This window comes from Mastomys coucha, unplaced genomic scaffold, assembly GCF_008632895.1.
Source record: "Mastomys coucha isolate ucsf_1 unplaced genomic scaffold, UCSF_Mcou_1 pScaffold14, whole genome shotgun sequence".
In the NCBI taxonomy this organism is placed as follows: domain Eukaryota; kingdom Metazoa; phylum Chordata; class Mammalia; order Rodentia; family Muridae; genus Mastomys; species Mastomys coucha.
Genome location: NW_022196896.1, coordinates 105,987,697 through 106,001,670, shown reverse-complemented (window position 1 = coordinate 106,001,670; position 13,974 = coordinate 105,987,697). Strand labels below are relative to the sequence as shown.

Sequence of the window (13,974 nt, the reverse complement as noted above, 5' to 3'; positions counted from 1 at the left end):
TAGTTTTGTGAATCTATTTTCATTCTCTGTTAATGTCTTACAGAGAAATTACATAGGAAAGTGTATCAAAATGTTGCTTACGCTTTCTACTTAATAGTTTTGGAACAGGGTTTATAGTTAGCAATTATTGCTTTAGAAATTAAAAAGCAAAAGAGAAAAAGAAGCATACTACATTAATTTTCATTAATTTTCATCTTTAAAAAATGTTATTTAATGTATATCAGTGTTGTTGTCTCTTTGTATGTCTGCATCATGTATGTGCCTGTTGCCCTTGGAGGTCAGGAGAACCCCTGGAACTGGAGTTGCAGACAGTTGTTAGCCACTGTATGGATTCTGGGAACTGAGTCCTGAGCCAGCAGCTCTTGTAGCAGGTGCTTTTAACCCTTAAGCCATTTCTCCAGCATCTTACTTTGTTTTTTAGTTATATGTGTGTGCTTATGCCCATAAGTACAGGTGTCAGTGGAGACCAGAAGAGGGTGTTGGATCTCCTGGAGTTGGAGCTATGGGGAGTTTAGAACTGAGGACTTGGTTGTTGGGAACCAAACTGGGGTCTTCTGCAAGGGCAGTACACATTGTGCTTAGTCAGCTCTTCTACTCTACTCTACTCAACAATGCCTTTTTAGATATAACAGCAGTCCAGAAGACTCTAGAAAATTAGTTCCCATGCTGAATTCTAGTATGTATGTATGGATGGATGGATGTGAGAAAGGAGGAGATATGTCTTATTTTCTTGTGTGGAGTATGGAATATGTGTGTGATGTGGGCATTTGTGTCTGTAGGTATGTTTGAGGAGGTCAGAGAACTTTGGATGTCCTTGTCTGTCACTACCTTATTCCCTTGTGATATGTTCTCTCGTTGAATCTGAAGATGGGCTAGCAGCCAGCAAGTCCTAGGAATTCTTCTGCCTCCACCCGATAGAGCTGAGGTTACAGGTATCCATTCACACATCTATGCTCAGCTTTTTACATGAGTGCTGGGATCTGAAATCAGATCCTTATGTAGCAAGCATTCATCTTCACTGAGCCACTCTCCAGCCCCATGAATTTTAGAGCCTATTTGCACAGTATAGGCTATAATGTGAAAATTTGGCCTTTCATATATAGCACACTCATTATAAAGTTGAATCATTCACATAAAATAGTCATTTGTTTGAAGATCACTCATTCATTAAATTCAACTTAGTCGTGGTAATAGCATTTGTTCAATTCAGGAAGAAAATAGAATTATAACTAGAAATATTACCACTTTTCTTTGTATTATAAATATGGAGAACTTAGAATGTATTTTTTTTTTCAGGATTCTCCGAAAGGTCTTTAGCAGATAGACTTGTATGTTATTGGGTAATTTTTAATGTTTCATATCACTGTGTGTTTACATAGTTCAATTGGGTTTTACTTTGTATGTTGTCTTTTTCTTGTTGGATTTCTTTTTGTGGTGCTGGGAGTTTCAACCCAGGGCTACACATATGCCAGGCAAGTACGAAACATTAACTATTATATCTCCATCTCTTTAATTTCCTTTTTTTTTTTTTTTTTTTTTTTCCCGAGACAGGGTTTCTCTGTGTAGCCCTGGCTGTCCTGGAACTCACTCTGGAGACCAGGCTGGCCTCGAACTCAGAACTCCGCCTGCCTCTGCCTCCCAAGTGCTGGGATTAAAGGCGTGCGCCACCACCGCCCGGCTTTAATTTCCTTTTTTAAAAAGTTTTATTTTTAATATTTTATGTATGTGTATTTTGCTTGCATGTGCACCACATGTGTGCTTGGTGCTGGAGGAAGTGGGTAATGGGAGTTGAACCCAAATCTTTCACAACAATGCCCTTAACCACTAAGTCTTCCTTTTTAATAGTGCTTTCTCATAGTATATATAGTTATATGTACTGTAACAATATTTTTGAAAACTGGTACCTCACATTTCCCACATTTTCCTAATCACTTCCCTACTGTCAGGTATTTTGATTGCCTCTAGGAAGTCCCTGTTTTCTCTGTTGTACAGAATGCAGCTTGGACTCTGAATAATCCATCTATGATTCTAGAATTACTGAGCTTAGTAGAGTTTAAATGTATTTCATAATGGTTGTACAGCAAGGTAGAAATACAGCTAAAATTTGTTGAATGTTTCCCATGTGCTGAGCAGTCTACACTTAATTCTTGATGCTCTGTATCACTTCTTATTTGGATTGTGAGTTTTGTCCAGTGCTTGTACCAGACAGCCTTTCAAACCATTGAGTACGGTAGCACTTAGTGTGCATGGATAGTGAGTTATAAAACTAGTTCTTTAAGCCAAACAATAGTAATTGATTAATTTAGTGCAAATGGTGGTTTGAAGTGTTTGAGTCTATAAGTAAAAGTAGTAGATTACTAATGGTCTTTGTATCATTTTTCTTAGAAGATTATAGTGTCTGAAACAGAAATTACTTGAAAGTATGGGTTACCAGAGTCAGCATTAGATGAGCTTCAACAGTTCAAGTCTGACTCTCTGGTTCCAGTATCTTAGCTGAACTCCACACTATACAGGGCAACGCTGCCAGGACACACTTGCATGCCCTCCTTCCTCCTCAGCCCACTTCACTGTAAGTTCTGGTCCACTTTTTGTTTGTTTGTTTTCGAGACAGGGTTTCTCTGTCTGCCCTGGCTCTCCTAGAATTCACTCTGTAGACTAGGCTGGCCTTGGACTCAGAAATCCGCCTGCCTCTGCCTCCCAAGTGCTGGGATTAAAGGCGTGCACCACCACCTCCTGGCTTCTGATCCACTTCTTCACTGTAGATTAACTCTGTGCTCAGGATTGTCTTGCTTTCTTACCTGTCTGAAACACAGCTTTGCTCTGAGGAGATAGACTTATCTTAAATTTAGGTTCCTATTTTTCTTATATTCATTAAGGGCCTAGAATGCTGTTTACTGCCACAGCCATCATCTTTTGGCTCAGGCTCTTAAGAACTATTTTCTTTTCTGACCATCTTCTTACTCATGCTCACTCAGACTTTGAGGAAATTAATGTCTACTTTACATAAATTATCTCTAGTTCAATCAAGTCTTCATTTTTTAATCCATTGCATGTCAGAATATTCATTTGTTTAATTTAAAATGCTTATATATTCCTGGTATGAGTCAAAGACAGAAGTATTAGTGGAAAACCATCTTGGATGATACCACCTTTTTGTGTTTTTATTGCTCATGTTTTCTAGACTGATGTAGTGAAGAAAACTGAAAAGCAGTGGTTATTAACTTAGCCAGACATTCAGTAACTTAAAGAAAGCACTTTGTTACCTAGCTAGTAAGATCTCACTGTTCCTGCTCAGCAGGTCAGAAAGTTTTTGATTTATTACTTAACTTTGTTTTATGTGCATTTATGTTTTGTCTGCATGTAGGCATATATAAGGGCCAAATCTCTTGGAGCTGGAGTTAACAGACAGTTGTGCTTGGAATTGAACCTGGATCCTCTGGAATAGCAGCCAATGTTCATGACCATCTCTCCAGCCCCTGCTATTCTAATTTTTTATCATTGTACTTAAAACTGTTTATTAAGGATTCTCTTACCTCTCCTCAAAAAAATCTTAATAATTGTTCTTAGACACACACTAGGAAGGAAAACTTGTGTCAGGAGCTGAAAGTTTCAGCAATCTATTTAATTATATTCTGGAACATGTATCATTTATTCAGCTCTTTTCCTCTTATCTGATAAGAAACTTTCTCTTCTTCGTTACCAATTTCATTTTGCTTTCATAGTGAAGATTCCTGAGAGAATGGTCTGTCTGTCTGTCTGTCTATTCTCTAGTCCATTTCTTCATACTTAAAATGGCACAGCTAAGGACAGTTTTGCACAGAATAAATATAAGAAGTAAATGAGATGGCTGGTGAGATGGCTGAGTGGGTAAGAGCACTGACTGCTCTTCCCATGGTCCTGAGTTCAAATCCCAGAAACCACATGGTGGGTCACAACCACCCATAATGAGATCTGACGCCCTCTTCTGGTGTGTCTGAAGACAGTTACAGTGTACTTATGTATAGTAATAAGTCTTTGGAGCCAGTTCGAGTAGGGCTGACTGGAGCTAGCAGAGGTCTCAAATTTGATTCCCAACAACCATATGAAGGCTCACAACCATCTGTACAGCTATAGTGTACTCATATACATGAGATAAAGAAATAAATCTTTTTTTAAAAAAGTAAATGATAGTATACAAATTAATTCTAATAAGTTGTAGTGTAGTTGGGAGATTTCAAAGAAAGAATTGTTAATTGTAAAGTCTGAAGTTTCATTTAAAAATGTCTTTCCTGTGGGGTAGTCATACTCAGACACAGATTGCAGAAGACTGGAGGGGTTTGAAGTAGAAGAGGTCTTTTCAGAATTGTCCTCAATGGTCATTTAGAGCTGCTTCCATATTGCCATTGATACAGGAATCTGTAAAAGATTTCACTGAGGAAGGCTAGCCATTGCTTTAATATCACTAATCACCGGCTTACTTAACAGGGCCCTATTGCCTGAGTGGTAATAAATTGAGGACTAGCCCTGTAGTTCTCTTAACTAGGCTATAGCTTTTGCTATTAGAAAAGCATTTCTTTTAGTATTTCTAAAGCCAACTGAAAGTCTGATGTAATTAAATAACACTTGTTGATAAGGCTTAGAATAATAGAAAAAAGGAATGGGCTTATTTGCTCTTTAACTGGGAAGTGTTACTGCTGAGCAAGTAACCAAAGTGTCAAAGGGAGAATCTCCTTTCCTTGGAAAATACAAGATTTCTTTGTGATCCTCTTCTAAAACTGCAAGGCAGGATCACTAAGAAAAATTCTTTAACACATTATTCTCTAAAGTAGCTGTTAATAAACCTTTAGCCTATGATACTGATCCATTCTCTTCAAGTAATAAATGCAGTTTTCCTCTTTATGTTCAGTTACTCTCCATCTCAAAGAGAAGTTACTTCATAAGATTAATAAGCTGCTAAGTGTTGAACACCTACTTTATTCTGGATTTTGTTTTAATTTTTTGTCTGTTCCCAAATCCTAAAAACAACTTTTAGTTGACATTTTTCCTCCTGTTTAAATCTACTTGGAGTTCTGACAGACCTAGAAAAGGATAGAGTCAGGGTTCATACCCAAGTGTCTGACTGAAAAAGACAGTGTTGTTTTCCATTAAACTACCAGATCTGTCTAACTTTTGGATCTCACTACATGGCATTGTCATCTGTAGAAGTGTTGAGTCATATTCATGCCTAGCCTAGCATGCATGCTAGGGACATGGGACACAGATTGATCCTGGCTGCTATACTATATACTTAGGTTGTTAAATGTTTTCTAGATTCTGGAATAGTATGCTTTTTTACTAGAAATATGTTGGGAAAGTAATTCTAAGGTTGTTTAAATTACTGACTGGTGGCACATCCAGGAGTCCTGGAGCTTACATGCATCATAATCTAGTGTACCTTATGTATATACTTAGAAAAACTGGATTCCTTAAAGTGAACATGTTTAAATTCTTCTAAAAGCAATTTAGAGTATATTAAAGTGGTAAACAATAAAATGAATGTAAAGCATGAAGATTAGAGAGTTGGTTAATATTTCCTTTGGTATATATAAATGGAACATGAAGTATTGTTTTTAAATGAAATAAATTAACCAAATTCAATTCTATTTTTCTCTCCTAGGGTGTGTTTGTGGTGTTTGTAGATGAAAACATGCAAACAAGTGCGGTCTCTTCATTCTCTTCTCTACTTGGTTTGTTTGCTTGCTTGCTTGCTTGCTTGTTTGTTTATGAATGAGACAGTCTGTCCTGGTTAGGGTTACTATTGTTGTGATAAAACACAATGATCAGAGGGGAGGGAAGGGTTTGTTTTATACTTTCATATCACTGTTGTCATGACAGGAACTCAAACAGCAGAGCAGGAACCTAGAAGCTGAGGCAGAAGCCATGAAAGGGTTGCTCCGTACAGCTTATTCACCCAAAACCACTAGCCTAGGGATAGCACCATTCACAGTGGGCTGGGCCCTTCCCCATTTGTCACTAACCTCTAAAATCCCCTACAAACCAGTCTTACAGAGGCATTTTTCTCACTGAGCCCCCTCCTCTGATGACTTTAGCTTATGTCAAGTTGACCTGAACTAGGCAATACATAGTCACTCTCAGCCTTATTGATTCAGCTGTACTGACTTACCCCGAGAGCTGCAGAGATAGCTCTGTCTCTTTTTTCCTAGCACGGAGGTACAGGGATGCACCACCATGCACAGCCTTTTACTTGGCTGCTGGGGATCCAGACTTAAGTCCTCATGCATTTTATGTACTAAGCCACCTACCTAGTTCCTAATTTTAAAAAGCTGTGTAGGACTGTCTTAGAAACTGTAACAGTATACCATAAACTGGACAACTTATAAAGAACAAATAGTATTTTCTCATATTCCTGAGGGCTGGAAAGTCCATGATCATGGTTTTCATAAGTTTCATGGTTTCATAAGTTGTTGCAGGCTGTTCATTGTTCCCAAGGTGATGGTACTTTGATACCACATACTCCTGAAGAGAGGGATGTTCGTTCCTCTTTTTGGCAGAAAGCAAAAGGCCAGGGTGGGGTTAACTTCCTCCATCAAGTCCTTTTACAAGGTTACTTAATTCTACCCATGAGCGATCCACCCATATAACCTACATCCTGTAGGCCTCAGTTCTTATTATCAGTATATTCATAGAGGTAAAAAGCTTTGGAGCAGACCCAAATATTCAAACCATGTCAAGGACTCTAAAGAAAATTGGTTATCAATTTAGCAAATGAGGAAATTGAGGACTAGATAAATGACTTCACCTAGGAATTTGCATGTTATTTTAATTATGGAAGAACAACTAACATCTGGTGTTTGATTAAAAGCTGTTTCTGTGGACTAGACTGAGGTGTAGCCATACTAACTCATTGTTAGTACTGACCTTTTTAAATTACAGATTTCTCAAGTTGACATAATACAGTAGAAGGACACTTGGGCTCCTTCATTGCTCTAAAGTTTTGCAGTCTTTGATAAACCACTTAGTCTGTTTCCTACTTTGTAAAATGAAGAGACTTGACTTTGAAGTTTGCCTAAGGTATATTCTACCTCTTAAATAAATTACACTGGAAGCTAGTTTCTTTATGTGTAAATCTGAAGTAATGCTTGCGTGCTCTTGGAATTTGTGAAACATTTTGTCTCACATAGCAGAGTAGCCTTTCAGAATTCAATTTTTCTTAAAAATGGGAATGCTCTATTCCACTGATAGTGGCCAAGTTCTCGGATGAAGAGTACAGACGTTAGCTAAGTTCTGTCATGCTTCCTTGGTGATTTGATCATTTTAGATAAGGCTAAACAGATTCTGTAGCATAAATGTATGTGTTGGGTCTTGAGCTGTCATAAGTGATTTCAGTTAGTCCATTCAAAGACCAAGCTAATAGTGTCAAAGTATACCACTGCATTTATTTTTCCTTTCTCTCTCTCTTTGGCTTATGTGTAATTGATTCTCCAATGTAGCTACAATTTGGTTATGTTTTATAGTTTTTAGAGGTTGTATTTAGAAAACCTGTTTTAAAAAAAAACTAGTTATTTCAGCTAAAAGGAACTATAACGATAATGTCACTTTGGCTGTGTTTTTGCTGGTTAACATTTATGGGATTAGTACTAAAAAAAATGAGGTTATTGCTGATATCATGTCATTTAATCCTGTCAACAAATAAGATCCTTTATCAATATTGGCTAATGTCACTTAGTTATCATGCCATGTGTATATATATTTTGGGGCATACAATAACAAGGGAAGAGAGGCCACTTTACTAGTCTAAGGTATTTAGAATCTAAATGGGAGCTGCATTAGTAATTAATGTTTCCATTGTAGCTGGTAAAAGTACAGTGGTTACTCAGACAAGTATACCAAGGAAGCCTTGTTGAGGCTTACAACTAAGCTCAAACATTTTTCCATGTGTATGTATGTATGTACGCACACATGTGTGTGTGGGGGGGTGTTAGCTGTGTCATTCTGAATTGATTGAAGTTTGAAATTTTCACCCTTTTCTGCTACCCACCCTGTTCCAAATTTCTGGTAGAAGATTATTCACAAGAGACAATGTTCATAGTGAACATTGTTTTGCTTTGAACATAGTGGGTACAAAAGAATACATACAGTTCTATCTTAAATTTAACTTGTTTCATGATGTAATTCTTCTACCTAAACTTTTACTAGTGATAGTGCAGTCAAGATGTGTATGTAATAGACATCGTTTCAGACTCAAGCCTTTAAAGGTTATGCCATTTGAAAGTGTAGATGAACAATTACAGTTTTTTTAAAGTCAGTATTTATTTTTATTGCTATTGCCTACTGAGGGAATTATAAATTCTAAGAATAATTATGTATCATTACTATAAAAATAAGCCTTTTTGTTGGAGGAATTTACTTTCTGTAGCTTTAACTTGGGACAGGACACAGAGGTATTTATAAGTATATAGTAGACATTAGTTTGTGTCAGTGTACATAATGTGTACTTTCCACCCTAAAAGCCTTAGTTGTCAAAACTCCTGAGTTTATCTGTAATTATAACAAATGGTTATCAGTGGGACTGGTAAAATTCTGGTAGGATAATTTAGATTGTTACTTTAAAAGTTTTTTTTTTTTTTTAATGTGCAAAGGATAAAACCTTAAAAGTGTTTTTAAATCATCCTGTATAAAGTGCAGCTTAATATTGCTATGGTTAAAGTTAATGAAATGAGCATTGAGTGAGAGATCATAACTTACTGGTAAAAATTATTTTGCTTGTGTTGTGCTTAATGCCAGGACCAAATCTTGGAGGGATATATACTGACACCTGTTTTGTTTATTGTCTTGTTCTTAGACTTGTTTACTTAGGGAAAGAAAAATTATAGCTTGTTGATCCTTTCCTGAATGGCTTATTTAGTCCACTAGTTTTTCCCAGCTAACATTTAATGAAAGCAATGATTATACAGATTTCTGGGGTCTTTGATAAAGGGTAAAATAAATGACTATGAAATTAGATTTTAGAGCCTGTTGTTTGCCCCTGACTATTCTTTATTTCTATTTGAAAAAGTCATTTGCTATTTGAAAAATTAGATGCTGCAGATAAGCACGTTAAGTTTTCTTCCATTATCCTTGTGCCTAGTACTGGCTCACATTTTCAAAATGCATTAATGTAATATTAGCAACAATCTTCATTTGTCAATTATTGCTTTACTACCACTGAAGTGACATTGAAGAAAAACACAAATCCCTTAGGATTTTCATGGTCCAGTGGAAGAAGTAAAACAGAATAATACTTATAAAGCAATATAAGATTGTGTTAGATAGACCCTAAGTGTTAGGGAGGAGCTTTACATTGAATTTTGGTGTGGCTGGGGGCAGCAGGATGGGTTGGGGTGGAGGTGATTTCAAGAGTATGGTACCCGAACTGGGTTCAGAATCTTGCAGAGTCAGTTTAAAAAAAGGGGAGTGTGTGTGTGTGTGTGTGTGTTTTAACAAAACAAACAGACAAACCCAACATTGGCTAAGAGGTGGTTGGAGGAGGTTCTGTGACTGGAAATATACTGAGAAATCTTAATTGGACCTTGAAGGATATGTCCCCTTTATGGTACTCCTACTCCACCTTACCCTATAGAAGGGTTGATAGGAAAGAATGCAAGTTTGTTTCTGATTTGTAAAACTAAGTGACCTAAGGCCATGACTGACTAAAATAATAATAGAACACTTTGAGTATGAGTATAGTGGTGAGTTTACTTTCAATGTGCAAATGGTTAGCTAGATCTGGAGCTGGTTGGAGATGTGCAGCAGGTAGTTGAATATAGCAGTTTTGGGCTTTGGGGCAAAATCTGAGCTGACGCTCTGAATTTGGGAGCCTCATAAGCCAATCGTGGATCTTTATAATATTAACAATCAAGGGAGACAAAAACAACAACAGTCTGTAGACCCAGACTGAGAATTCTATTAAACTAGGTGCTTGCCCTCTAGAAAAGAAGTGGATACAAGTTATATTTCCAAAATATCATATCACAGTTCGGGAAACTTTAGATTTTCTTGCAACCAATCTAGCATCTGAACCCTGTGTGTGGATAGTAGTTCTAGTCTTAATAATGAATAAAGGTGCATAAGGGACCATTATAGAGAGTGAAAAGAGCCAGAGAGGAATAGGGATGAAAATTACTGAAATGATTCCTAAGACTTGACAGTATGCTATGACAGACTGCTAAGTATGGAGAAATAATGCTTTTGAAATAAAGCTGCTTAACACTGATGGGCATTTTACATAGATATGCTCTTACGGAGTTTTGTTTCAGATTTTACCTGCTTATGTACAGTTTCAAAACTACTTTCTAAATTTTGTTTAATGAACACATAAAGAAAATTCAAGAGATTCTATGAGCTAAGTCTCCTCTGTTGTGCGTGTGAGGGATTATACTGTGCCCAAGAATGAAATCATGCTAAAACTACTGACATTCTCATTTACTTTTTATGACAGTCTCTGAGATAGATAGTACTAAACCTATTTTTAAAATGAGGAAATCAAGATCTAAAGGAGTTCAATGATTTAGCCGAGCAAGGCCACTCTAACAACAACACCGTGCTCTTTACTATTGTAGCTTATTTTGTTTGTTGAGATAATCAGCGACTCACAGTCTGATTTACTCTACCATGTAAATTGTGATGTGAATCCAGTGCTTTGGATTTTGTAATGTTCAGTGATTTGAGGTAAACTATATAATTTCTTTGTGTTTATTTTTGTCTTGATTATTTTTACCTTAGTAATCACTAGCAGTAACATGTTTGTCCTTTGGCCCTTGTATTGTAAAACAATTCTTAAATTTATAAATTTTAAAAGTACTTTGTCATAATTGTATGAGAATAATTAGGTGATATTAGAAGTTTCTTTAGTAATTTATTTGTGTAGAAATGTCTGTATTTTGTCGAGCTTATGTTGTATAGTAAGGAGCCTGAAAAGATCCCCTTACATTTTGTGGTATAGGTATTTCTGGAGTCAATAAGTTCATTTTTTTTTCTTTCATTAAAATTGTTCTTGCTGGGCGGTGGTGGTGCACACCTTTAATCCCAGCACTTGGGAGGCAGAGGCAGGCGGATTTCTGAGTTTAAGGCCAGCCTGGTCTACACAGTGAGTTCCAGGACAGGCAGGGCTATACAGAGAAACCCTGTCTCGAAAAACAAAACAAAACAAAAAAAAATTGTTCTTTATATTCTCTTTGTGTGCTTATTATTTAATGTCATGAAACATCTTTGTTACAGTATTGATAGGCATCAGGAGAGTAAAACCTCACTGTATGTGGATGAAGTATCTGAGCTGGCATTTTCTTATGAGGAAGATTGGTGGATGGAAGGAAGTACTGTATGAACATACCACATTTACTGTGTGGCTTACCCTAAAATGTTAGCATTCTTAGACTGAGCTTGAGTCCTCTAAGGATTCTTTTGATTCTGTTGAGCTGCTATTTTATAGCTAGGGTAAGTGAAATAATTCTTTTCTATACTTCTTTTTTCACACTTTTATGCATATACATAACTTGGAAAAAATTCTAGATTGAGTAATTCAGGCCAGAATGGTATTGACTGACTAGTGTTTCCCAGGTTGTAAAGACTGTACTGAGTAGATTTTTGGAATATAGAATGGGTTTCCTGGTCAAGTATTAGCATAAAGATCACTCAGCAAAAACTACAGATACTGTTATGTACCAAGTATTACTTAGGGGCTGTTTTAAAAGTTCTACCTTCATGAAGCTAACTAACATTTGACTTAGAGAAGAAACATCAGAAAAAAGGAAAATAATAGGGGTAGATAGGATCAATAGTGGGTAGATGTATTTATTATAAATAGGATGGCCACTTAATAGTTTATTGTCAGCCAGTAGGCTTGAGACATTCAGATATGCCTGAGAGTGAAACATTCCAGAGGGAGGGAGCACAAAAACTAATGTATTAGAGTTTATTTCCACATTGCAAAGAATAGTTGGGAAGTAGGTGTGCACAGAGCAGAGGTGAACAAGTGGGAAAGATGAAGTTGAGAGCTGAGTCAGCTAAGGCTCTGTGGGAGCAGCTTGCAAGCATTTGACTAACTCTAGGGGAAGTAAAAGTCATTTGAGACCTGTACAGAACAGGTAAATGACATGACTTGATTTTTGTTTTCAGGAGGTCAGTTTCTGCAGGCAGGCCAAGAATTGTGGAGTAGCTATTAGAACTATCTGAGAGATAGTTTTACCATGAGTGTATTAATGGAACTAGTATGAAGGGGTTATGTTCTGCTTGTGTTTTGAAGAGAACAAGATTTGTATTTTGGATTGAAGGAATAGCCAAAGATTATAGGATGTTTGCCCATAGCCCCTGAAAGGAAAAAGTAAACATTTGTTCAATTGGAAGAGATGGCAGGATAACTGGAATGTGGGGAAAAGATTAGAACTTGACTTAACCTTGAGAAGTTTGAGATGCCTAGTAGGTATTCAGGTAGAAACAAAGTAGGCAGCTGTAGCTATCATTAGTGTCCAAGAGATAGGGCCAGGTAGGATAGTATAGGAAATTAGGGAATGACTTCAAGCTGTAGAAATAAATGAAATCTTTTTCTAGAATGTGAGTTTAAGATTGAAGATGGTAGTAAGAACCAGAAGCAAACCAAGTAGGAACCAGTGAAATGGAAAGAAAGAAGTAGCTATAATACTTGGAAGAAAGGCAAGCCCAAGTTCAATTTTTGTTTTAAACAATAGAATTGGTGAGCGCTTTCAAAATACTGCTGTGCGGGTCTAGTAAAATTACATCTGGAGCTTTTGACTATTAGATTTATGAGTGTAAAAGTTACTGGTGACTTTGTTCCAGTGACATAAGAGATTTGAATGTTATATTGAGGTGGATTAAAGATTAGAAAATGGAACTTGGAGACAGTGAATGTAAGAGACTGTTTCAATCTCTTGCTATTTATTTTGCTGTAAATAGAAGTTAAGTTGTAATAAAAGGATTGTGAAAATACGTTTTTAAGATGCAAACCTAATAATTTGGGATGTGAGTAGGAATGATTTAATAGAGAGGGAAAATCAGGCATGTGAAAGGTGATCCTTTATTAATGAATAAAGAGATCCTTCTGTAGGTGACTTCACATTCTGCTTTTCACTTAGAGTTCCTGTTAAAATGCAGGTTGATTGTGTAGACCTGGAGTTGGGGCCTTACATTTCTTTGTGCTGTTTACTTCTGGTTCCTGTTCTGTACTTAAGAGTGTAAGAATTAACAGATTATTATTGCATATAACCAAAAATGTTGGTGGGTGTGGTCAATTTGTACAGTGTCTCCCAGTTGTTTGTATTTTTCAGTTCCTTGAAAAAAAAGGGCTAAGTGACTAGTGGATACATAAACCATTGTGATTTTAAAGTAGAACGTTTTGGAATACTTAGGGATGGAGGAGGTTACAAAGGATTGAATAAGAATGTTTCTTTTAGCTCAAGCAACTTCAGATGTATCCCTTATTTTACTAAGATAAAACAGTTATTAATCTCAATGTAAATAATCGTAGGTTTACAGTCATAGTCAAGATGTATGATATGAATACAGAATTATTTTCAACTTTTTCTCCCTTTTCTCTCTTGGATATTACAGATGACCATGGATGAAAAATATGTAAACAGCATTTGGGACCTTCTGAAAAATGCAATTCAAGAAATCCAGCGTAAGAATAACAGTGGTCTTAGTTTTGAGGAGCTCTATAGAAATGCATATACAATGGTTTTGCATAAACATGGAGAAAAGCTCTACACTGGACTAAGAGAAGTTGTTACTGAACATCTCATAAATAAGGTACCCAATTTATAGGACTGTTGCTAATACAATTCTGACTGTAGAGAATCCTTATACTGTTGTATTTTGATCAGGACATTCTTTGCAAGGCTACAGGAAGCTCATATTTAGCATGTGACTGTATTGTAAATATCTTACTGAGAACCTATAATAGGCTAAATCACAATTTATAGTAGTTGAGAAGAGATGAAGTTT

The 13,974-nt window shown here is 36.5% G+C and overlaps 1 protein-coding gene across 5 annotated transcripts in view; it reads left to right on the top strand.

Moving 5' to 3' along the window:
- The window catches only part of Cul3 (cullin 3), a 75,381-nt gene that overhangs the window by 4,280 nt on the left and 57,127 nt on the right, over positions 1 to 13,974 (top strand). For 2 of the 5 annotated variants that reach the window (XM_031368140.1, XM_031368141.1), the window contains exon 2: positions 13,582 to 13,779. In XM_031368140.1, the coding sequence (XP_031224000.1) occupies positions 13,582 to 13,779 (198 nt within the window). Of the gene's footprint in view, positions 1 to 11,285; positions 11,452 to 13,581; positions 13,780 to 13,974 lie in introns of those variants that run through there. The other 3 variants (XM_031368144.1, XM_031368143.1, XM_031368142.1) reach the window with 2 other exon arrangements.